This window comes from Vigna unguiculata, chromosome 7 (assembly GCF_004118075.2).
Source record: "Vigna unguiculata cultivar IT97K-499-35 chromosome 7, ASM411807v1, whole genome shotgun sequence".
NCBI lineage: Eukaryota > Viridiplantae > Streptophyta > Magnoliopsida > Fabales > Fabaceae > Vigna > Vigna unguiculata.
The window spans coordinates 30,450,648-30,476,275 of record NC_040285.1 but is presented as its reverse complement, the minus strand read 5'-3'; the positions used below and the strand labels follow the sequence as shown (position 1 = coordinate 30,476,275).

General features: G+C 30.9%; 3 protein-coding genes across 4 annotated transcripts; 1 reads left to right on the top strand and 2 right to left on the bottom strand.

The window, feature by feature from the left end:
* Positions 1-3,452: 3,452 nt before the first annotated feature.
* On the bottom strand, positions 3,453-8,800 carry LOC114190534. The gene is made up of 7 exons (XM_028079460.1): positions 8,666-8,800; positions 8,507-8,588; positions 8,317-8,400; positions 8,184-8,223; positions 7,324-7,392; positions 7,084-7,193; positions 3,453-3,824 (listed from the first exon to the last, which is right to left on the bottom strand). Exons 1-7 carry the CDS (start codon positions 8,775-8,777, stop codon positions 3,689-3,691), a joined length of 633 nt encoding a protein of 210 aa, XP_027935261.1. The 5' UTR covers positions 8,778-8,800; the 3' UTR covers positions 3,453-3,688.
* Positions 8,801-9,674: 874 nt separating this feature from the next.
* LOC114191728 (exocyst complex component EXO70A1-like) lies at positions 9,675-17,089 on the bottom strand. 2 transcript variants are annotated; one of them, XM_028081089.1, is made up of 13 exons: positions 16,706-17,089; positions 16,405-16,500; positions 14,888-15,093; positions 14,122-14,379; positions 13,591-13,729; positions 13,292-13,504; positions 12,364-12,569; positions 11,630-11,827; positions 11,427-11,526; positions 10,936-11,054; positions 10,700-10,846; positions 10,017-10,150; positions 9,675-9,940 (listed from the first exon to the last, which is right to left on the bottom strand). In XM_028081089.1, exons 1-12 carry the CDS (start codon positions 16,865-16,867, stop codon positions 10,033-10,035), a joined length of 1,962 nt encoding a protein of 653 aa, XP_027936890.1. In that variant the 5' UTR covers positions 16,868-17,089; the 3' UTR covers positions 9,675-9,940; positions 10,017-10,032. The 2 variants fall into 2 exon arrangements, with proteins under 2 accessions (XP_027936890.1, XP_027936889.1); XM_028081088.1 differs by having other exon boundaries at positions 9,675-9,937; positions 16,706-17,088.
* A 4,666-nt stretch (positions 17,090-21,755) lies between these two features.
* Positions 21,756-25,429, top strand: LOC114190099 (nudix hydrolase 26, chloroplastic). Its single transcript, XM_028078866.1, has 6 exons — positions 21,756-21,956; positions 22,042-22,092; positions 22,675-22,767; positions 24,628-24,722; positions 24,889-25,003; positions 25,107-25,429. The coding sequence occupies exons 1-6, from the start codon at positions 21,777-21,779 to the stop codon at positions 25,170-25,172; spliced, it is 600 nt and encodes a 199-aa protein (XP_027934667.1). The 5' UTR covers positions 21,756-21,776; the 3' UTR covers positions 25,173-25,429.
* The last annotated feature ends 199 nt before the right edge of the window (positions 25,430-25,628 follow it).

The window sequence follows — 25,628 nt, the reverse complement described above, 5'->3', positions numbered from 1 at the left end:
TAGACTAAATCTTTATAGGATCAAGAGAAAATTGAGAATGTGTATCAGGTGTTATTTTATGAAGAAATAGTCCATAATAGACTGCTGCTGCTGATATTTCATAAAATATTATACAAATAATCAAGAACGTGCTTCAACTCAGAAAATTTTGGAATGCAAAACGAATAGAAGGTTATTCGGTTCTGCTTATAATTATTCAGTCAAGTCTTAATTATTGGCTAATACAAGGGATGCGGATTAGTTCATAGGTTGTAAACTTTTTTTAGGGTGAAATATATCGTTGGTCTCTTAATTTTTAACGAATTGGAATTAGTCTATTTTAAAATTTTGGACGAATTTAATTTTTCATCTTTCGAAATATGTGAATTTAGTTTTTTTAATCAAATTTTATTAGGTTTATTTGATGTTTCGTACGTATTTTAGGATTGTATTTGAGTTATTTATACTGTTTGACATATTTTTCTTTAATGTTAAGTCAATTACTATTATGAAACACACTTGAAATGTCAACTAAATTTAACAAAATTTGATTAGAAGAACTAGATCCACGTATTTCGAAAGATAAAGGACTAAATTGATCAAAAATTTCGAAATAGACTAATTTCAAAATTCACTGAAAATTAAAGGATAAAAAGCATATTTAACTTTTTTTTATAATTTGTGAATGTGGGAAACAAGGAGTCAAATTAATTCTAAATATATTAATCATTCATTTTGGATCTAACTTAACTTTATAAAACATGTAAAATAAAAATTGTACTTGTACTTGTATATTGTAAATTATTTTATTTTTAGTCGATGTAAAAGATCTAATACACTTTTATTCTGCTAAATCATATACATTTTGAGTTTGAGCCTAAATATTAATGGTGATTCTATATAGATTCAATAAATGATAAATCTCATTAAGATAAATTTCAGATGATTCTAATATCATCATAAGATGTAAAAGTGTAATTCAATCTCGTAAAACTGATTTATAAGATATAGTTTGTATTTGTTTATATGCTGAATTTCTAGTCAAGATGAATCTCCGACTCATATTTTCACTCTAAAATTTTTGTGCCATTTTTTTATTTTGTTGAATGATAAATTGTCAAAACAAAATAACTTCTAGATACTAGAAGGCAAAGTGTGAAATGGAATGTTGAGACTTTTGTAATAAAAATTCATCCAGATAATTAGTGTAAAAACCTAATTTCATCCTGTTGCAGCTATTTAACTAATCCTTAAACATTCGAGAATCTTCTTAAAAAGGATTGTCTATTGTCTAAGTAGGAAAAACGATGTCCAAAGATTTGAGTCCATACTTAATGAAAGTGTTTAGATATTCAAACCCCACACCTACGAAAAAGAAAAGAGTTTATAATCCTCAATCACTTATGTTAAACCGCATTAGCTTTATTTTCTTTTGTTTAGGACTTTGTTTTCCAAACAACTTCTATTATGTTTCGAAAAAAAAGAAGACTTTTATACAAGAGATTAATATCTTCAAGAGAATGTAGTTTATGTGTAAAAGGAATTATAAATCATCTTTATAATAAATTTATTAATTTTTATGATATTTATTTTAAAAAATATTAGTTTGGGGTGTTATGGGTCATTTGGGGTGACAAAGAACTGCAATATTCAAAGCAAAGAACAAAAGTTGCACTGCCTTTGAAAAGTATCAACATTTTGAATGCTTTAAAGCATTAATGACCCCTAAAAAGAATACAATTAGTGGGGTCATGCTTTTCAAATTCTCTTTATCTTTACTTTTTCTTCCTTTGTAATGATTTATAGATCATATTTGTAAGATTTAAAGTATCCAAAACGACTGGTGCAATATCTTGGTATCTAAAGAACCTTTTGGCCGTTGGGATGCGTTGTGCAATGATCATAGGTTGCAGGTTTATGACGATAAAATAAGGTTACTTAAATAAAATGATAATATATGTACCAAAGAGTTCAAATAATTGACATTGGATAGAAGCTACCAGTCGACACCAACATTACTTGTTGCGAATGAAATTGGATTTAAATATTTTGAGTAAAATTTTCACTTTAATTAGGATTAAATATGATTTTGGTCTTTAATTTTTGATAAAAATCGAAATTAGTCTCTTTTTTAAATTTTAGTCCAATTTAGTTTTTTAACTTTAAAAAAATTTAACCAAATTTTGTTAAATTTAATTGTCATTTTAAATATGTTTTTCAACTAATATTGAAACAAAAATGTGTAAAAATATATAAAACGACATAAACAACTTCAATACTGTCATGAAATGTATTTGAAACGCCGAATAAACTTAACAAAATTTGGTTAAACAAATTAAATTTACACATTTATAAAGTTGGAGGACTAAATATTGAACCAAAGTTTGAAAGTGAGACTAATTCCAATTTTCAATAAAATTTACGGACCAAAAACATATTTAACCCTTTTAATTATTATCTTTATAGAAAACATAGTTAAAAGGAGAGAATCATATTTATATTATCAGAAATTTTAAAATAGCAAACATTTTTTTTGGTAGAATAAAACTGTTTTTATGTAAAATTTGTTTGAGTTCCCTTGTAAAGTGAGATTTCTGACTTAGTAGGATCTAAATTAAAAACTTTTTATAGTATTGAGGCAAGGAGATAGTGGCATATGAGATTGGCATGGAGACAAAGTTTCCACAGCTTGAGCTTTTGCAGTCTTTAGGAAAGAAAGAGGGAAAACAATAAAGTTTGAATGGGTGTGTTCCCTTTATGCTTAGAAGGCCACCCTCTTTTTAGTTCTCTCTTCTTTCTATTATTACAAGTGAATTTTTGCATGAAAGTAAGGGATTTCTCGGATCTAGAACTCCCAATAATCAGTGTATAATTGTGGACATTTCTCTCAGACACATTCACAGCATCATCTGTGCAGTGACCTTGGATCCTTCAACTAGCTGGGGACAAACAAAGATGGATCCATAAGGTCATTAGTGGGAGGAATGTTGTGTAGGAATGACCTTTGTTCTAAAGGCTAATATGACCAGTCAAAAAGTTAACGAGGATGGCTACACAAAAGTTAAAAAATTCCAACAAAACACTCACTGCTTACAAAGTTCTTTTGAGATCCTTCCTTATTTTGGGCTTATGGTAAGGGCTTTGGGAAAACACAGCATGTAACAAGAAGTCCATTTCCTTCCTCTTTCATCATATTTATTTTTTTATTTCTCATCACGCTAAATGTACCAAGCTACATGTAAATTATACATTTCAGTTTTAGCATGTATAAGTATAATAAACTTCAAGAAAATGTGCAATATGAAGCATTATGTATATTTTACCTAAAAGTACAGAACCACATCATGATATGATAAAAATAATATTTTACCCCTCACAGAAAAATACACACTGCACATGCATTAATATGTTTATTCGAGTTATTAATAGAGATAGGAGATAAATAGATATTTACCTTGGATTGACGTGACCAGTTCGACAAATTATGTTTCATCAAAATATATTCTACTATTCATCATAGCCACAAGAAATAAACATTCTTTTATCAGCAAAATAATATATCAGGGGTGCAGTAATTGCAAATACGGGCCACAACAAATAAACATGATAGTACATATATGCTTTACAAACAACGTGAGGTACGAACATGAAGTCGCATATACAGGCCCATATGATAAAACTTATAGTATTTTGCAAGGACTTTTGTTGTTCACACACTAGGGTCCTTCCCGAACCTCATAAGCACATGCGTTGCAAGCATTGACCCTCTGCGAGTTATTTCTGCTATTCGTCCGAGAAATGGCACCTTCGCCGTTTCTCTATTCGTAATTGGTTTTTTGTCCCACCTATTGGGTTTGTAAACATAAAATTTAGTCACATAGGTGGAGTTATTATTGCTTACACTAAAGCATTGATGAAGTATTTACATTTTGTTTTTGGAACATAGAAGAAACATTTACCCGAGCCTTCAGTTATTTTTAGTTGGTATAGCAAAAACAATATATTGACTTAGTTTCTACGGCCCTAAATGTTGTATAATTTATAGTTTATTCAACTCATTTCCATCACAGGAAACTAGGATGCATTTGTGAAGCATGCGAGTTAAAATGAACCAAATCATAGATACACACTTCTGAAAAACAAGCAAAGCGCTTTTGCAAATTTGCCCGTCCTTTGCAAGTTCTAATAACCAATGTACCCTGGCTTGAGTGTCTAAACACCGAGTTTCAATTGATCACGACTATGTAAAAGCTTAGTTAGTTGACATGCTTTTTACCCTGTATAGCAAAGGTATTTGTAAATTATGAAAAATATGAAAACAAGTAATTTTTTTTTAAATTAAGAAAACTTTTTATCTACTTCATTACTTTATTAAAAGAATAATAGATAAAAACTAAAATATAAAATACGGGCTTTGAAGTTTTCAAACAGGAAAAAACCTTAAACATTACTTTAACTAATAAATCCTACCTTCCCTGTACATAAATCTCTTTTTGACTATGGTCAAATATTTACATAAATGCTACGATTAGTGACACTCATCATCTCACTCGTTCTCCATAATGATTTTTTTTTTATTAATTAATTAATTAATGGGAGGAGAGAAAACTGTGATCGCACAATTTATCTTGATGACAATCATCTTTTCCCATCATGGGAGGAATTATCTTATTAATTTACAACAATGGTTGTATATTGACTAAAAATATATAGTTAAGGATATTAGGTAGAAAATTGTCTATGTTGCTACTGCTCCAAAGGATTACGAGAGACTAATCTAATATGCTTTTATTTCTCCCTCAAAAATGCGTGTATTATGTAAACTTCTATTTACTGGGCTTTCAGTTGATAAACAGGTACAAATATTAATGGGCTTCCAGTTGATAAAGAGATACAGGTAGAGGGCTGAATTGATACTCCACGTGTTCTCTTAAAAAGGATAAAGAGTAGTCATACATTACCTTCTCTTTTTTTTAACTTAAAATAGTTGTATGTATTTGGTGTTAACTCTAGGATATTTCTGCGGATTTACAGTGTCAACAACTCATTTAATTATTTTCATTAATTAATTCCCCACGGGGTGTCTTATTGAAACTCATCTAACTAACTATCGTAACTTTTATTATTTAAATAATTTGGAGATGAGAAATTATAACAAATTTCAACAAAATGTTTCGTTGCAAATTGTCGTGCACACTAGTTGAGGATATGTAAAGTTGATAGGTAATACTTCTGTGAAACATATAAAGAATGATATACCCGATTTTCTGATTCAAAAATATTTTGATATAACCACTAGATCAAGAAGAAATTCTTCTCGTATACAAGTCCTTTGACAATTTGAACTTAGATGAATACTTATGGTGTAACTTGTGAAAATCTCGGTCTTACGACTTGTACTAGCTTTTTCGGAGGTAGAATGAGTCAATACATTGACAATTTCTCTACATTTTTTGATGTAGAATTCTTTATATGTTGAAATATGGGAGTTATTCTTGCTATCGAGTATTTTAAGGAAGATTGTTTTAGATGTAATTGGTTAGAAAGTAATGTTAGAGTTATGTAAGACTTTACTTAATTGTTCCTTGGTTTAAGAGGAAAAATGGAGAAAATGCTTGAATATATGTAAAAGAATAAAAGAATAGAGTTTAAGTGCTATCATAATTATAATTATAGGTAGGAAAATCATTGAGGATAAGTTAGTTTCCATAGGATTAAAAAATAAAATTCGTTATAAATTTTATGATATTGTATATGTCGTCTAGGTTGTTCTTGATTTTTTTTTTCATGACAGGTATAATGTTTCTATATTTAGAGTTGTTTTGAAAGAAATTTGCTATGTACTTTTTGTGCATGGACTTGGTTTGAATTCTCATATTTTGTTATTATTTTTATTTTTTTAATAATATTTTTCATTTTAAAAAAAACATATTATTGTAGTAAAAATAATTTATGGAAAAAATTGAGAGAGAAATAAAATATTTTTTTACTAGACATCATATTTGATTATTGGGAGGGAAAGGAAGAAATTTTAATAGAGGAGAGAAGAAAGGAAAGGAAGGAAGAAATTTTAATTAAACATTATGTTTGACTGAAAAATTAAGGAAAATATGGATTTTAATGGAGTTAAGAAAAGATAATAGTTTATTTTGTTTGATTCACAAGTATAAGAAATTATAATTATAAAATTAAACTGTAAAAGTATGCGTATATAATAACCATTAGAGCTTGCTATAATACACTCTCTTGCCTTCTATTTATTATTTAAAATTTTATTAGAAGTTACAATTTTATGTAAAGATCCGTTAAATGAGAATACTTGCAAAATTTAATAATTTCAATCAAATAATAAAAAAATATGAATGAAGTGCGTTAGGTTTTGAGTCGATCTGATTTTTAAATCAAACTACTTTCAGTCTTCAAGTATAGCCCCTGGTTATAAAAAAAGTGATAAAGAATTTCAGTCTTCTGTAAACTTTTCTGTGTTCAGCAGCCCTATCAGACATTTTTAGCCATGAACTTCTACGTCAGGGGAACTAATTCTCTTCTAAATTTTAACTACACTCAATTACTCAGCTCTAAACTCATCGTGTTCATCTTAAATATCGAAGTACACTATTAAGAACCTTAACCCAAAAAGATATCGAAGAATAACCTGACGTAAAAATGTTTACTTCGTCAGGGACCACGATTATACCTTTGGGACAAGCACTAAATTATAATCACTTTTACAGTTACTTCAAACCACCATTTATCAGTTTGTATGAAAAAAAGAAAGGCTCCCTCTCTTCATGCACATGCAGAATTGCAGATGCAAGTATACATACGAGCACATAGTGGTAGCATGGCATGATTGTTTTATTATGACTAACTAAATAGATGCGCAAGATAATCTATAAATTACAAGTGAATCTTCTATTCAACATTCACTCCATATGTTCTATTCATTGGCAAAAATATGACTCTTAGACAATATAGGATAAGTTGCAAATATTTCTAGTACTACTAAATTCAAAGTAAGGAGTCCTAAATAATCCTAAAATGTCATTTTGATTTTTTTTTTAAGGAAAGCAGAAAACAGTGTGCTCAGAGATTAATACATACCAGTCCTCATGGCGAACGATTTTACCCTCTTTGAGATACAACTTGATTAGCGATACCATGTCTATATTCCTCCCCAAGAATTTATAGTATTGCTTATTGTCAATTAATATCTGTAAGCAACATCCATCATCTTGGATCATCCAGAGAGATCAAGTACGCACTTGAACTTTTAAACAACACAAAAGATTGAAGTACAATATATATACACTATATAAATTAAGTGACACTAGATTTACTAACCTCTCCATTCCCAGGTGAGATCATATATTCTTTGATACTGTATTCCACAATCTTTGACTCCTTAAATAACTGGGATATATGCAGACAAAAAAGAATTTGGGAATTAGCTCAACATTAAGAAGAAAGAGAAAAGAAAAAACACCTGAAACAAGATAAATTTTGTCTAACACAACTATTGAAAAAACCATTATATAGGAATAGCTAATCTGCTTCTAATATATAAAAAAAAAAAAAAAAAAAAAAAAAAACCTCTTCCACTCTAAGGAACAAAAAGGAAAAGACATTTCTTACTGTTAAATTACTTCTATCAGGTGCTTGATGACACTAACATTATAGACGCTCAAGGCTTTTCACTATTACTCATATCTTGGTGATACAATGTCAAGAGAGAGATAACAGCGTGACAACAAATTGCAAGCAGGAAGTATTTCATTATACAACGATTTAATTTACAGATAATACTCTCTTTGTATCATCCTTTCAGCCAGTACAAAAAGCATCAAACAGAAGCTTGAATGGAGTCTAATTTATTACTGATAATGGCACATTCATACAACCAACTATTCAGAAACTGTTATATCTTGAACAGAAGTTTGTATATCTTTTGACAAATATCACGAGAACTAAACTTTTGCTTTTAAGTGAAAATAAAATTATCCTCCTACTTTCAGAAAAATAAAATGCAGAGCTTCTATAAATTTGAAGTGCATGAGTTGATTTTAATTTATCGGAGTTCGTATTATCTTTTCCGATAAGTACTTAGCGAGAAATTTAGCCTAATGTTCTGTAACACACAAAGATTTTGAGGCAATCATTTAGAACATCCAAAGCAATAGAACAAAAAAGAAAGTAACGAAAACCTTGGGAAGAGAATAGAATGCTGATTTGATTTGTTTCACTCTGCAGTAAGTATGAATTAAAATCCAGCGTTTAGTGAGTATCTGAGGGAAAAAAAAAAACGAAAAGAAATAACAACAAAACACGCATGCTCACCCGCGAGCACACATGAGCGGATCTTCGAAGGAAGCATTAGCAGCATAGATGTCAAAGTCGCGAGGCGTTGCGCACGATCCATACCTGAAATGAAAACACGGCCTCAAATTAAAACGAAAGAATACGAAGAGAAGAGTTATTGAGAAAAACGGATAGAGAAGTGATGGAAGCAGTGAAAATGTTACGGTACAGATGCAGAATGTGAGGCATTAAGCCATCGGCGTACTTGGCTGCAGCGTAATCGAATGTCCCTTTGAAAGCCCTCTCCCTGCCTTCAAATTCAAGAAAACAAAGCGAAATGAATCGATAGCTTAGAAAGCATTCAGCGATGGTTATTGTATGAGATTACCAACACAGTGAGTAGCCATTGCAAAATTTTTCGGAAGAGAAACCCGATTGTTGACGAAGCGCTGTTGCGCGCTATATACCATTCGTGGCACTCTAGCCATCAACGTGGCCATGCTTCCCTCTCTCTCACACTTCTTATATACGTCTCAAATCAATTCTAATACACTATTAAAACTAATAATATAATATAATATAATGATACAAGTGAATTAATTCACCGATACAGATAAAAATTCATCTATTCTCTTTCTTACGTATTTTATTAATGTAACATAAAAAACTTAAATAACAAAAAGAATCGTGAATAATATTGTATCCACTTAACTATCATTTTTCTTGGCTCGACTTTACTTAGAATCCTTAGTTATCATCAATAATGCATGAATATAAAATTAAAAATGTATTATTATTATTATTATTATTATTATTATTATTATTATTATTATTATGATCATGCTTAAACCGGTCAAATTAGACTATGTTTTGATAAATTTCTTTTATAGTCTTTCGCTAGTTAAGTTATAGCTTCGTGACATGTTAAAAAACTGCATAATTTTTAATTTTTTAATGTAATCTTGATTGGTGACATGGATGATGAGTTATTACAAAAGTCCTAAAACTTGGATTAATATATAAAGTGTTTGGGTCAACAAAAATTATAATTAAGTGATAAATTATATTGCTGGGTGATTTTTCTTGTCATTTAAATTTTTTATTTTATATTTTACTTTAAATTAAATTTATAAATTCTGGCGGCAATAATTTGATTGTAAATTTTTTTACACTCGTGTTTCTTCTTTAATTTTTAACCCTTACAAAAATTTTCTTTAATTTTAGTTACTATGACAATCCACGTAATTTATAATTGTCATCATATGAAGACATATTTTTAATGTATTTAAACGTAAAAAACTAAAAATGAAACGTTTAAAAATGAAGACTGCGAAAATTTCATTCATATAATGTAAGTAACAAGAATTACAAAATCATGTTTATAAAATCACAGCAAGTCCCAAAATGAAAACTGCAAAAATTTCATTCATATAATCACAATCACTTGTACACGCATCCCAAAAGATACAAACCAATGCTCAAGTAAACCAAGATTCTATTATCAAACATACATTTGCTTTGAAGACTAACACCTCATGCAACAAATCAAATGAAACTATACACAGAATGTACGGAAGCAGAGAAATCACCATCTTATCACACTCGTTGCAATACCCAAAACACAAAAATGGCGAACTCCTTTTCGGCCATCAAATGCAACCTGCTGAGTTATAACAAGTGAGAAAAGAAACAATCCACGTAATAGTAAATACCATCATGATAAATTAGACCACATATACCTTATTAGTAATTATTTTATCGTTTAGTCTCACTCATGTTTTTTCCTTCAAAAAATTCACCCAACATTCGATCTAAATCTTCTGCAGTGTATTTGATGTACTTCTGAGGATTCTTTCCACTCTCCACTAGTGGCCTGTAACACAGAATGTTCCCAATCATGCATAATTGCAAAATGAATGTTCTTACAAGAGCCATAAGCCAGCAAATGCAAAACATATCAAAGATGAGTGGTTAAATAGTGATCAGTAACTAGATAAAACTGTGAAGAAGTTGAAGGAAAACTGGAGGATTCACACATAACAACTGAGATATATTTCAGGATTAATTCCAGTTGACCTACCAAAAAGTTACATCCTAAACATTTTCAGTGCACAAAGATTACAACACAAAACCCTTTGAAAACTGAAAAACACTGGAACTGTTGACACTGGCAAACCAAGTTAATTTACACAAAACATAGAAGGGAATGAAGTACAATTTACCCCATGTTTTAAGGATAGAAAAAATACCTTTAATCTCAAATCATTATAATATTTTTTTTTTCTTTCAATTGGATTTGATGTCATTATTCATGCATTTTTGTCTCGGGACAAAGACAACTTTTCACCTCCATGAATACTAGTTCCCTACATAAATAGAAATGACAGAATAACGTTTGAAGTGAATCTGAAAGAGAACAAACCCAAATCGTTTGACAAAGGATCTATAGGCAGGCAACAAGACTTCAGCAACTGCAAGCCTGAGAGACTCTCGCAACTCGGTGTCAGGAACTGTCCATTGAGATTGTTTCTGATGGAGTTCCTCGAACATAACATTGAATGCCTTAAACCTGACCACACAGTACACATAGACATGTCAAAAGAAGTAAAGAAATTACTCTCCTGAAAGAAGGTTCACAGTAAGCAACCGAAAAGCTACCGGTCTTTAACAATTGCTCTTGAAGCACCACTACTGCTTCCAGTTGCACCATCACCACCAGCAGTACCACTCCCACCACCTGAGGAGGTAAGGCCCTGAATAGAAAGGCACTGAAGAATCTGCCAAGGAAAAGAACGGTAATTTAGGGAAGGCACAGTGCCCGAAGAAGAAATAATCAAAAATCAATAAAGGGGATGGCATACGAGGCTTTAGCCAAATGATTGCGAAAATATGAAAACATAACTTTACAGAAATATGCACGAGAAAGACATTACTTGCATAGAAAATTGATTGAAAGAAGAAATACCATGGTTCTCGCAGTATAATTGGCATTCACTGACATTACACTGAATTCTATTACTAATTTGCTTTTCTAATAAAACCATTCAAACACGAATCAACTCACTTAAAAATCAGTTTTATCAATTGACCATACACGCACTAAGAAATCCATAATACATTTAACAGTCAGCAAGGCACTAGAACAACACCTTTGCCCAGGCATTTCTTTTGTATTGATTAGCGTGCTGCTGCACAATCCTCCTGTGTCGTTGTACCCAGTCGTCTCCCAGTAAATCCTTGGCTTCAGATCTAAAATAGAAGAGGATCAGGAGAAAAAGTAACAAAGAACCATCAGAATATGATAAAAATATGATTCAGTGAAATTAATAACCAGATCAGGTTGAAGACATGCCTTCGAACCGATCTGACAATGTAATGAATATTGTTCATGAGAAAAAGATGTGTCAATCCAAGGTCTTTATACTGCTTTGATTTCCCATCTAAATTAGTTTGCAAAGCTTGCATTATTCGCACTGTTACAGATGCTAGCTGTGAAGAATCATTACCCCCTTCAAATTCCTGAAAAAGTTGCTTCAAGGTGGATTGGTAGCTGCAACGTTTAAGGAAACTCTGATCAGATCAAAGATGTGAAGATCGGATCTATGACGAAGATCCTGAATAAATGTACACAAATTCCCATACATTGGAGCAGAGGACACGCTTAAGCATCAACGCTTCTTAAATACGATAGGAATACTGAATTTTAACAAATAATTTCTCTTAAATATAAAAATTTGAAATAGAAGCATGAGATTGCAAAGTTCCCAGAGCTTGTCTTAGGATGGAGAATTTTAAAATTTTAGAAATTTTGAAATGCTTAAATTCTTTTAATTGTTTTGATTTAAATTTCTTTCATTTAAAATGTTTTGTTTGGATATAACACTTTAAATTTCTTAAATCATAAAGCCTTACTACATACAAAAATAAATAGATGATATTTTAAAAAATTGAAATTTATGAAAACATAACCTCATTCTAAATATTTTACAATTAAAAAATAATATTAAATAAATTTTAATAATTAAAAAATTAGTGGCATGGTATGTCTGTCAAATTGGGATCAGACAAAAACATAGCCGAACTTACTCAAATAAAAACTTCACATAGTTAATAACATAGCTTGTGAGAGGATGGACAGTTCCATCTGTTACTGCAGTCTTGGTAGCATCTTTCTCAACTGCCTCTTCAAAATCTCCGAAGGTGTCTTGGGCTGTTTGTGCAAGACGTTTTGTCAAACCAGTTGCAGCTTCTCTTATTCCAGAGCAAGCTTCGCCTTTAAAAAGAGTTTCAATCTGCAAATTTGTCAGGTAAAATAGTTTATCACAAGATTATAACACCACTGTAATATACCTAATACTAGTTTTGTGTACAAAAGAATGCCCAAACCTACTCTGCATGATAAATGTTAAAGTGTATCATATCTAGGGTAGCGATTAACCTAACCTCTTATCAGTTAGAGGTCTGAGACTTTTTTATATTTACTACAGTTTTTTTTTCTCGTTGATGCCAAAAGCAGTGAAAGTAGGTATATTGTTCAGAACTTTTATTCAAGAATTTTTGTATAAAAATTACGTGTATATGAATATGATAGACTAAAGTTAAAGTTCCCTTTCATGGTATTCCCAATATTCTAGAAGACATCCAAAAAAAATGATAAAGCACAAGATCGAGTGCAAGGATTAGTTAGGTACATGAGTTCAGTAATCATAACAAATTTCTTGATTGGCGTCACAAGAAAGTTCAAGTTCAAAGCACAAAACATTAAGCACCAGACACCTGAGATTTTATGATAAAACATTCTTAAAATAATAATATTAAATTTGAGGCCCTTACTAGTCTCATAAACCAATGGGATGTAAACTACAAACCAGTTATCCAAGTTAATATTCATTGACATGTACAGCAACTATCTATTATGATATATAAAGAGATTAATTACAGGCTACTGAATATAAAATAAATCATTACAGGTTGATCTCATGAGTTTAATGATTTTGCATGCCAAAAGCCATACCTCTGAATGAAGCTCTTGCATTATTTCATACATGTCCAGAAGTACAAATAACTTTTCTGGGGATCTCTTGCTTTTGGCAATTGCTTCTCCAAAACTGAGTAGCATAGAAACACTGTTTTTCGTCACCTCAGCAAAGCACTGTTCACTGAGTGAATCAAAGCCTTCAAATATCTGATCGCAGACTTTCCTCTCACCAGCAAACAACAATTTCACCTGTTCATGTATGATTGCATTTTTGAAAGAACCTAAAAGAAGTAACGAAGAGAAGAAAAATACCATCAATCCTACTATCATCTTACTGCTATACGCATAAAATGAATCCAGTTTCCAATTTTAGCTTCCAAGATCTCCCATTGCAGCTTTTGAACATCTTCTTTGTTGAGTTTTTCAACTCCAAGTTTTTGAAGGCTCTCTTCCAATACATTAGAACGGGCATCCCTGCATAATAATGATGATGACAACCATAAAGCAAGATTAATCAGTGTTGGAATTGTGTATTATAAGTACATTTTTGAACTACACCTAGAGGTGTAAAAATCATACTGCTTAGCCAACGCCATAAAGCCTACAAAATTATGTTTTTCTAGGGCAGTTCAATTTATTTTCAAACCTCCCGTGCTCCCAGCATGAATTAGACTGGGTTCGAACAAGTTAGAGGTAGCAATGTAACACCTTGCTCAGGACCTAGAAATGATTTCCTTACCTTTGCCAAATAGTTTCAACCCTATACTTTTATGCTCGTTACAACTTTTCAAATATAGAGGTCCATAACAAGGCAATTTCAACTTTTCCTTCTGTAAGGTCATAAACAAGTAAACAGAGATCACTACCTGTATATTTTGAGTAACTGTTGTTGGTGACCAGCTTCAACCATTTGCTGAGCTAAATCATGTAGCAGAGGCAAAAATCTAGGTGGTATAAGAGCAGGAGGGGTATATACAACAGCATCAGCATTATTGTTGTGAGACTCAGAATGGTGATTTGAAGGCATCTTGCCACTAGGATCACCCTCATGGTGAGGAGATCCTGATGAAGGTCGCATTGAGTTTGGAAGGCAGTCAAAGAGGCGCTCAGGTTCCACAGGTTTGCTATAATAACACAAATATAAGAAAAAATTTCTCCAAGCAGGTGAAGAAAAGAATCACACATTTACTAAATAATCAAACTTCATAAGCAAATTGCCACAGATGCCTCAAGGAAACCATGGCCATCTATGAGAAAAATCATACTCCTAAATAATTTGAGGATGATTCGATAATAAATAGCATAACCACCATGTAACTAACAATTACGAACCACCTACAGCATCAGCACACTTCAAAATGCATTGGACTCGTCAAAGTTCGTTTTTAATCAACATTGTATGAAAATAAAGCAAAAAAAAAAAGGAGAATCATCTAGTAATTTTAGATATAAGCAGCAAAAATAGTTGGAGGAAGCAACTATTACACGGGAAAACGTTCTTGTTTATCATTAAGGATTGGTTTATCTAATGAAACACAGTCTGGAACAACCATCAATGATTTAGTACATGTTGGCAAATAATTTTTACACCAAACATTGCAAAAGATGAACATTAAGCACAAACATAAATACCTGTAAGATAATAATAACTGCCTAAACTCATCTTCTAGCTTTGAAATAGCCTTAGCTAACAAATTATTGGCATGAACAACAATGCCATCACTGCTCTTAAAACCCTTCTTACTGCCAAAAAACTGAATGTTGCTTCTCAAGTTTTCAATTGCTTGAAGATAGTTTTCCAAGTCTTCATGTGGCCCTTTAAGTATTTTTGCCTCAGCCTGTACAATAGATCAATGTGAGCATAAAAAAAATGTCAATGGCATACCAAATATCTTCTAAAAAATTAGGAGGAGAAAAGTCCTGAAGTTGCATCCTGTAAATCAAGTTTTAAGTACGAGGATATGAAATTTTTTCTACCCATCCTGTTCAAAGCTAGTTAAAGTATCAAGGTTCAGCTTAAAATAAAGTATAGCACTTCACAACTATAAATAAAGATAGGAAAATAAGACATGACTTGGAGAAGAAAAGAAAGCAACAACTACAACAATAAAAGCCTTATTCTATTATATAAGGTCAGCTACATAGATCACATGAAGTCATTCAGCTCAGTTAAAAACCAATTTTTCAGAGATATCATTTATCATGCCATCTAACCCTTAAAAGCATTCTCAAGTGTCCTTCTTGGACTCCGTTTTCCCCTCCCCCTTTTCACAGGACTGAATACCATCTAACCATGCATCAATACTTCTGGTGGCACTCTTTGTACATGTAGACCACCTTAGCCTATTCTATTATGATCCTTTTCTCAATATGTGTCACATCAACATCTCCTCGTATGCACATTTTGTATCATGTCCTTTCTTGTGTGGTCATGCATCTATCTTTACATTCTCATTTAGATTACTCGAACCTTTTCTCCTATAGTCCATTTAAAGCCCAACATTAAGCACCACAGAATATATAGCAAGGTGCAGTGTTGTTAAATAGCCACTATTGCAACAATCGCATACAGGATTTTCTCAAATCTGTGATTCCGTATCTGTCCGCTATTGCAGACACTGTCATTGTTGAAGTTGTGGCGGCATATGTCTTGTGTCCTCTTGTCATCTTTGACAGGTCTTCGTCCAATTGAACTTTTCAGTTGATATATAACAACAACTTTTATGTATTTTATTTTTATTTACATAGAACTTATTCTTTTACACATATAATTGTATATATAGCATACATTTCAACCATTATGAACCTCCACTACTATACGGCACAACTTTATTTTCCAGTCTTCCACGACTGTTCTCTGGGCACTCAATCATAAGTTTTTTTTTTTCAAGTCAATAAAAACAACAGTTGCAATAACGTCATAATGTAAAAATCAGTTAAGTTGACCAAATGAGACAAGAGTCAGACCTTCAAGTTTACAATTGACCGAAGCAACACATGCAACAAACAAGCATGCCTTCAGCTATATGACAGAGAATTTGATTTTGTAATTCCAATTCATCAATTCAACAGAGTAACTTAATTAAAAAAATACTACATTACAAAAAACAGATCACAAAGGTTGAATCAAATAGCACCAGAGAACCAACCTGACGATATTGATCAAAGTGAGCCAATATAACCTCCGCAGCCTTCAAAGTCCTATCAATATTCTCATGAGCCTTCCTAATGGAATGAGTTCTAATCTGCAAACCCAGATGAAAAGATCCAACTTTCAACCACCCTCCAGATCCCCACTTGAAAAATGAAGAACCCCCCAAAACGAAACCCCATTGCATCCATGTCAAAGAAAAGTCTGCCCCACCAAAACCCATTTCCCAAAACCCCATTTTGAAGTCAAACCGTTCACAAAATCTCCCCCATTTAATGGGGAACATGAAACAAGGGTACCTGAGTTGGACGCATGGCGGTTTCAAGTGCCGAGAGACGGTGGTCGAAGGAACCTAGAATGGTGACAACGTTGTCTGCGATGGTTTGACTCTTCTGCAGAGACTCTCTCATCATCGCCGCTTTTTCACTCAACACATCAACACCTGCCACTGCAATTCCCATCTTCTTCTCCTTCTTTCTTCTTCCCCCTTCTTCTTGATTAAGTTCAGTCTCAGAAAACCATAACCGAGGGAAAGTTGAAGAAGAAATCAGAGACTATTGTTGGTAGAGTATTTCAATCAGTTGAAGAAGCTGCGAAGATGATGTTAAAGGCTGGTCCCACATTTGCCTGTGCTGGTATTTGGTGGCACTTTTCTAGTCTTTTCACTGTTCTCTCGGATTATTTTTCTATGAAAATTCAACTAACCAGTAAATAAAACACCCAATTTTGCTGTATTTGTAAGTTTCGTACGTTGGGACTTGGTTGTTTGCACATTCAATCTCTTTCACAGTATATCTCATCTCCATTCTTGTTTTCAAAATAATTTTACATCTTATTTACAATAAAAAATAGTTTGAAAAGGGTTTTTAAACAAAATTACAAAGTACCCCAAAAAGTATACATTGAACATTTCTAATAGGTGACGATAGAGATTATTTTTAAGAACTTTTAAATTTTATAAAAGATCAAATTCAATTCAAATCTTTTAAAACTAAACTAAATTTAGCCATACTTGTCAAAGTTGAATATGAGATTCAAGAATTTAAAGAAACGTACGAAGTTAACGAAGAAACAAACAAACTCTGTATTAATTATAAATAAAATCCAAGTATGAAAATAAAAAATATTTTTTATCGTACAAGATGATTTTTTCAATTATAAATTGTAAAAACAATTAATGCGATGGATTTATCGTATAATTTTCTTCCTATTTACCTGTTGACATGTTCCAAGTTGGATTATCTATTAAATAAGTCCAATAAATACAATTCAAATAGCACTACTTTATAAAACTGGAAAAAATTATTACGATAACAATTTCAAATGCTTTGGAAATGGTGCAAAAAAGTTTAAGTTCAACGACTACAAATATCTTTAATGTAAAGTGTTATTTTAAGTTTTTATATGAATTTTGTGTGGGGTTTTATTGTACCAAGATCTTGTCTAACTTTTACTTTAATGGTAAATGTCATCTTAATATTAACTAAATTTTTAATACTCTCGAAATTTAATTGTTATTTTTACTTTGATGATAAATTTCGTCTTAAGATATTAGGAAACTTTTTATCACTCACAATTTCACAATTTAATTGTTATTGAGATGAGAGTAAAAAAAATATTTTTATTGAGTTCTTAGAATAATTTTAAATAACTCTTCTTTCACGTCTTATTGTTTTATTGGGATACTTTATTTTGTTTCTCTTTTTAGGAGCAAAACTGCTAAACATGTCTGTTTTTTTTTTTACGTTTTTACGGACATTTTTTTTCTTTATCTACTCATTCACTTTATATATAAATTTGTATATATAAAAAGTTATAATTTGCAACTAACTACATAATTGTAGCTCTTAAAACATATTAATAACAGGAATTATATGTAAGGATAGCAAAATGGGTTTAGCTTTTTTTTAAAAATAAAAAATAATAATTTAAAAAAAAAAATTGTGTTATATTATTTGAAAGATGGAACTATATAATAATATTCTAGCCTAAATTATTAATTATTACTAACTAAATTTTGATTATTAATTATAATAAAGTAGTTTAACATATAAAAAAATTATTATTTCAATTTATTCTTAAGACATTAATTAATTAATTAATTAATTAAAATTTAAAAAATATTTACACTTTAATTTTAATATATATAATAATTTTTAAAAATATATAATTAAGAAAAAGTTTGGTATTAACTTACCTCATTTAAGACGTTAAAATGTTCAGTTTGTTCCCTACATGGTCAATCCGTCCAGTTTGATGTACAAATGATAAAATTAAGACAAGTTTTGTAAGATTTTTTATTATAATATGCTAAAATAGCATGAAAAAATAAAAATACAAAAAAATATTTTTTTAAACTATATTTCTTCTAACTACCAAATAAAATATAAATGAGAGTGTGAATTTTATAAAACTCTTGCAGTGAAATAGGTTACAAAAAATATTTAGAAGTGATGAGAGAGATTCCACAAAAGTTAAATTAAGATATGAAAACAATTATGAAAAGACACTAATACTTTATACTGTAGACATGTCCTCCAAACTATCTCTATGGGACACCAAAATCTAATTTTATCATTGCAAAAGTTCACCAACTGACAAAATAAATGTTAATACAAATTCAACAATTATATGCATCGATTTAACTCACTTTACAAAATGTTGCTTAGATACTACTCTTCCCAACAATTAACATTTAGCAACATCGTTCATTTGCATAAACTTGTTTCTATGAACAAACTTAGTGAAAATGTAAAATAGATTCTCCTCCATGTAAATATTTCACGTTTTGACTCGCTTCTCAATACGAAGAAAATGACACATAATGTCAATATGGTTTGTTTATGATTAACTTCATTTCTTGGTCCCGATTAAAATGACACGTTAAAATGTATGTATTAGTTACAAAATAGATTAATAGACAATGTTACTCGTACCAAAATGTTTTAGGAATTGAATATATTTACATTCAAAAAAAAAATAGCGGATACTTTTTTATATTTTTTATATTATGAATAAGAGATTGTGGTTATATACGATATTAGTTATATATATATATATATATATATATATATATATATATATATATATATATATATAATATTTAACATCATTTTTAATCTAAAACTTTAAAATAATCATGAGTTTATGACTTTTTTATTTTATACAATGTTTGATTTTATTTTTAGTATAAAACTTTGAATCACATTTATTTTCAACAAATTTATTGTTCAATATTTATGTATAAATATTGCAAACATTAAGGGTGGGCATGAATTGGATATTTAGATATCTGCTCCAGATCTAATTTGAATCTAAACATACGGTTCAGATTTTGATTTATATCCACCTTTTTTGTTTGAAAAAACAATTTGGATATTTTAAAATCTATATCCAAATATTATGATCAAGTTAGATATCTTTATCTAAATATTTGAATCAATTAAGAATCTAGATCCATTTCTAAATCTATTTTTAATGAAACTTAACTTTTTATAAATTTATATTTATATTTATATTTATATTTTAAAAATAAAATAATTATTTCATCTAATAAATATTTTAAAAAAATAATATATAAAATAATGGAAACATAAAAATGAATGAATCAAACTTAAAACTATATAAAACAGAGGAGAAATGAGCAACATTATTGGAATGGAGAAGAGAAAATAGATTTAGATACCTTGAATCAATCAACTGTAGTGTTCTCGAAATTTTGGAGGTGAAGCATGGAAGAAACACGGAGGAAAGAATTTAAGGTACTCAAAAATTTTAATTAGAGACATATGCTTTGAAATTAAGTTCATATTATTTCTTTTATCTGAATATAATCTTATTTAAAATTTAAATTTTTAAATTTTTAAATTTATATAACTAAAACAAAAATCCAATCTAAAAAATTATAAAATACAAATAAAAGAAAATTTCATATCTGATTAATTGGATTATTAACGAAGCAAAACAAATTAAAAAGAGAGCGGATTAGAAAAACTAAATTTTTTTGCCAAACATATAATATTTTCCAATATATTATTAAATTATGCTCATCGTTCTTTATTTCTTTCAGAAAGAAAAAAAAATTAATACTGCAAAGTTTTTATTGTGTATTTTTATGTCTACATAATATGAATCTCGTGTATTTAATGTATATTTTTTAATTCTACACGTTTGTTTCTCCTAATATGAATTATTTGTATACACTTACTGATATTTATTTAAACCCATAATATTACTTAACTAAAGTTTAATATTTGAATTTAAACTTGTATAACTCATTACTTAACTAAAGTTTAATATTTTGATTTAAATTTGTATAACTCTCCCTTCTTAGGTATGAGTAGGGATTTCAATATAGCTGTATAATACGGGTAGTAGTTCTCCCGGACCCTATTAGTTGAATAAATATTGTCTCGTACCCGTATCTATATCGGATATCTGTTATGCGGATACCCACATAATTTTTTAATATCCACGAGTACCCGTGGGTATTTACAGAAAAAAAATATATATTTAATAACATGTTTTAATTGTAAATTCAAATAAAATACAATACATAACATTTATAAATTTTAAACAAAATCCAAATAACTTATTTAAATAGTGTTGAATGACATTTTACAAAGAAATGATTTTTCTTAAACTAATTTTGATAAAAAAGTAACTCATTCAAAATCAATATGTTGATATTTTAATCATGTTTTTTTATTTTTTTTAAATTTAGATTAGAGTATAGCGGGTACAAGTATCCACGGGTGCAAATACTATAATACTTGTATCCGTCTCGTTAACATGTGGATATTAAAAATACTCGTACCCGTTACCCGCGGATATCCATTTACAGTATCCATTTTTTCTCCGTTGCTGATTTTATTTCTGCATACCCGCAAGTACAATTTTTTTTTTATAACACTCATTTAAATAACATCTAAAGTACCTTGAATGGCTGAGTAAAGAAGTGAATAAAAAATACCTTGAATTCATACTCCTCACATAATAACATGTAAAGTATAAACACGTGCATGTCTTTTTAAGTTAAGTGAGTTTGCATGTACTCAATTTATACGTATAGAAAATTATATATATATATATATATACGTATAAGGATGTAGTAGAAAATACATGTCTACGGACAATGTCATAGTAGAAAATACATCTTTACGGATAATGCCATAGTAGAGAGAAGAGTTGTGAAGGAGAGAAAGAAACGGGTGACAAAAAATAGAAAACATAATTTAAAGAACAGGAAGGAGGAGTGAACTAAGTAAAAAGGGAAGTGAGAATAACAAGGTACTCTATTGAGTGGGCTTAAATGGCCCATTATAAAGCTATTATTTTGGCACTCTTGTTTCTCCCTTTTCTTCTCTTCTAATGGCTTTGTGCCGATTCGCTTATTGTTCCCCTGCTTCATCTGCTTCCACCATTATTCGTTTCCCGAAATCAAAACACGTTAAATTCTCTTTGCTGTCATTCTCATTCGCAACGATGGAAGCTCCTCCAGAAGGTTATCGAAGGAACGTTGGTATCTGTCTCATGAACGCTCACAAAAAGGTTCATTCCTTCGTTCGCTCTAAATTACTCAGCTTTTGGCTACCGCTTTTTATTCATCAAAGCTTAATAATTCGTGTTTTTGCAGATTTTCGCGGCTTCGAGGCTCGACATTCCCAATGCTTGGCAAATGCCGCAGGTGTCCATCTTTCGATTCTTCTTTGTAGTTATCTAACTCTATGAATTGCGTCAAAACTAAAAATAAATTTAAGGTTAAATTACATGTTCGTCCTGAACTACTCGGTAGTTTTTAGTAGCTTCCTAATTATTATTCTTTAGTTGGATCCTAATCATGTAAGTTTTTTAATTAACTCTCTAGAATTTTGAAAACTATTTAAATTGTTGTTTTTTGGCGGATTAAGCTGCAAAAAACTAATAGCAGGGACCTTTTTTTTTAGTTGAAGGACTTTATTTATTTTTGTTAAAAATCATATTTTAAAAATTCTCAAATAGTTTGGGATTTAATGGAGTGATAACCTGAATTCCTATAAAAAATTATCATTTTCTTTCTATGAGAAAGCAAAAATCCTAAAGAAGTGTTTAGCAGTAGCAAAGTGTTGCACAGGCGTGGGAATTGGGAAAAAATTATTGATGGTACTAAATAAATAAACAAATAAAGAAATCCGAAGAGTTCGTGATTTTACTTGTTTTTCAGCGTGTTTTTGTTGAAAGGAATAATGAACTGTAAATTTGTAATGTTCTTAATTGTGGCGTCTTATAGGGTGGCATTGATGAAGGTGAGGATCCGAGAAATGCAGCTATCAGGGAATTAAGAGAAGAGACGGGAGTTAATTCGGCAGAAGTGATCGCTGAGGTGCAAATTATACATTTCCTTACTTGCTTGCACCCTACAAATTACATGCTTGGCAGTACTGAAGTCATCAGTGCCAAATCATTTTTCACCATCATAATAACTGGTTTACGTAATTGCATTTCTCCTCCCTTTTAGGATACCCATACCAGCTTATAGCCTTGTACAAGGATGTGAACGCATTATATGATGACTGCATGTGTTAAAACTTTGTTTTAGAATGAGTGAAGTGGGCAAGGCCTTTGGAAGATGTGGTATTGTGTTGTATGTGTTAAACTCTGTTTGATTTTTATTAGTTTCAATGCTTCAATCTTTGAATCACGGTATTTTAGTCTGTTCGTATTGTTTTAATAGGGCCTATTTGGATGAATTTCTCCATAAGCACTTTTAGGAAGAAAAAGTAAGAAGAAAAATTGCAATTAGCTTATGCACAGGTTTATTTGTAGAAGCCCTCTAGTATAGTTTTTCTAAATTTTTATTTTTAACTTACGTAAGGTAATTTTAGCTTATGCAGAAGTCAATTCATTTTTTTCTTCTTATTTTTCTTTCCTAAACATGCTTATGGAGAAGTTCATCCTAACAAACCCTGAAGTGTGGACAGTGAGAAGTTGATTAGTCATGGAAGGAAAGGAATTTTGATAGAAGGATTATTCTATTATTGAGGCTGCGGGTTGAGAGAAACTACTAAGCATGAACAGTGCACAAAAGATATGGTAGAGAAATCAATAGCTTACCTGCTTCAGTCTAGCCTAATAATCCAAATTTAAATATATTTATCTTAACTTTTTCTTGAATCTTGAGTTCACAGATTTAGAAAATGTTTTTTTTTTTTTTCGTTTTCACTTTGTTTCGCATTTTCTTATGTTACAAGGAAAAAATGAAAACAGGAAGCAAGAAATAGTTGACCCCCATCATTCTTATATAAACTTTTATAAATAGGAAAAGTGAAAACAAGAAAAATACGGGAGACATTTCCTCAAACAGAACTGTCCCTAAATTTTCCTCACAACATCATGTATAGACAGGCTTCTATAGTTCTATTACCTTTTACTACATAGATTTAGTCTTTCGATATGAAACCTAGGAAATCATTTTGACAGAACACAGGCCAACTCAATGTTACAGCTTAAATTAGGCCTGTGAATGGTTTATATCTCTAACATGGTCCTTCACATGACAACCCGCTTAGTTCTTCTGCAGAAATACAGATCAGTTAGAAGCATAAGACGACAAGGATCATACCCTGACATCTAGATTGTAGATTATAAGAAGATTCCATGTCAAGGGTCATACTGTTTATCTGCTTATGAAAAACATCAAATTGGTCATTTATTGAAGATGAATACCATCAATTATGTTCTCCATGACCAATTTAACTGCAGAATTTGATGTCATGTGTATCTTTGGAGTACTGATTTGATGTATCTGCAAATGTAATGTTTCATACATCTTTTGGTGGTCCAAGATAGATAATATTCCAAAAACTTCCTTGTTGTTGGAGGCCTTTGAATTGTTTATATCTCCGATTACCATAATAAATGCTTTTAAAGAAAGGTGCCTGCAGCTAGTAAAAAATGTTTTAATAAAATTATAAAATCGTTTTGCACGATCCTTTGTTAAATTGTTACTGTTTATACTCATCAGGCCTTTGAGCTGTGTTGAACAAAATAATCAGCCCCCTTTCAATGCTTCCGATTATGCTAGAGTTACAATGTTACATCTAATCATAGTAATATGATATATGAATGTCAGTTAATCCACCCACTAATATTGGTTTTCATCTAGCACAAAATCCTGATAAAGCATTTTTTCTTTTTCCTTGCTGTGATGATTAATGTTCATCCCGGTGGCTTTATATTGTAGGTACCATATTGGTTAACTTATGATTTCCCACCGAAAGTGAGGGAGAAATTAAATATTCAGTGGGGATCTGATTGGAAGGGTCAGGCACAGAAATGGTAAACATTTTGATATGGTCAGCCTGGATAGAGTAAAACCCATAAGAACAGTACACAAGCAGATTATATAACGTTGTTGACAAGTTTTCTTTACCTCCTTATTATGTAGAGGGATGTTTTGTTGGCTTTGGTAAATGATGTTTTTTGGCACTTTTGATGTGCACAGGTTTCTTTTAAGGTTCACTGGGCAAGATCAAGAAATCAATCTTCTGGGTGATGGCACCGAGAAAGCTGAATTTGGGGAATGGTCATGGATATCACCCGAACAAGTAATTGATCTTGTAAGTTTACGTTATGGTGACAACTTTTTTTCGTACTTGTCCAAAGACAATTAAGGCGGGGAACTATAGACAATATATGAATTGGTTTATCTTTTCTGTGCAGGCGGTAGATTTCAAAAAGCCTGTCTACAAGGAAGTCCTAGCAGAGTTTGCTCCATATTTCCAATAGTCCTATCTCTGTCTGAAATTGTTACGGCTTTCCAATGGCAGTGCTTTTGGCGATTCTGAGGCTGTTTTTAAGAAGAATGTATTCCAAATAACTACCTAGACAGGCGAAGAGAGCTATTTATTGTATGTCCGAGTGAAATATATGTATTATGGTTAAAATTGGCATATCAGGAATTGCATCTTTCCACTTCCTTTTCTTCATGATGAAACATGGCACGTATTTTACCCTATGAAATGAGTTTTGTGAGTACTAACATACAAATGCTGTCCTTTTGTGAACGCAGTAATAAGATTTTTGTCCAAAAGAAACTTCATTGTTTTGTACAAAGTTACAGATGTCTTGGAAAGAATTTATCTGAGCGTTGGTGAACATTTTTCGTGCGTTTTCAATTGAAGGCAGACACACATCTAGATTGATGTCCCCTCGCATCAATCAAACCTAGTTCTTGAATTTGGC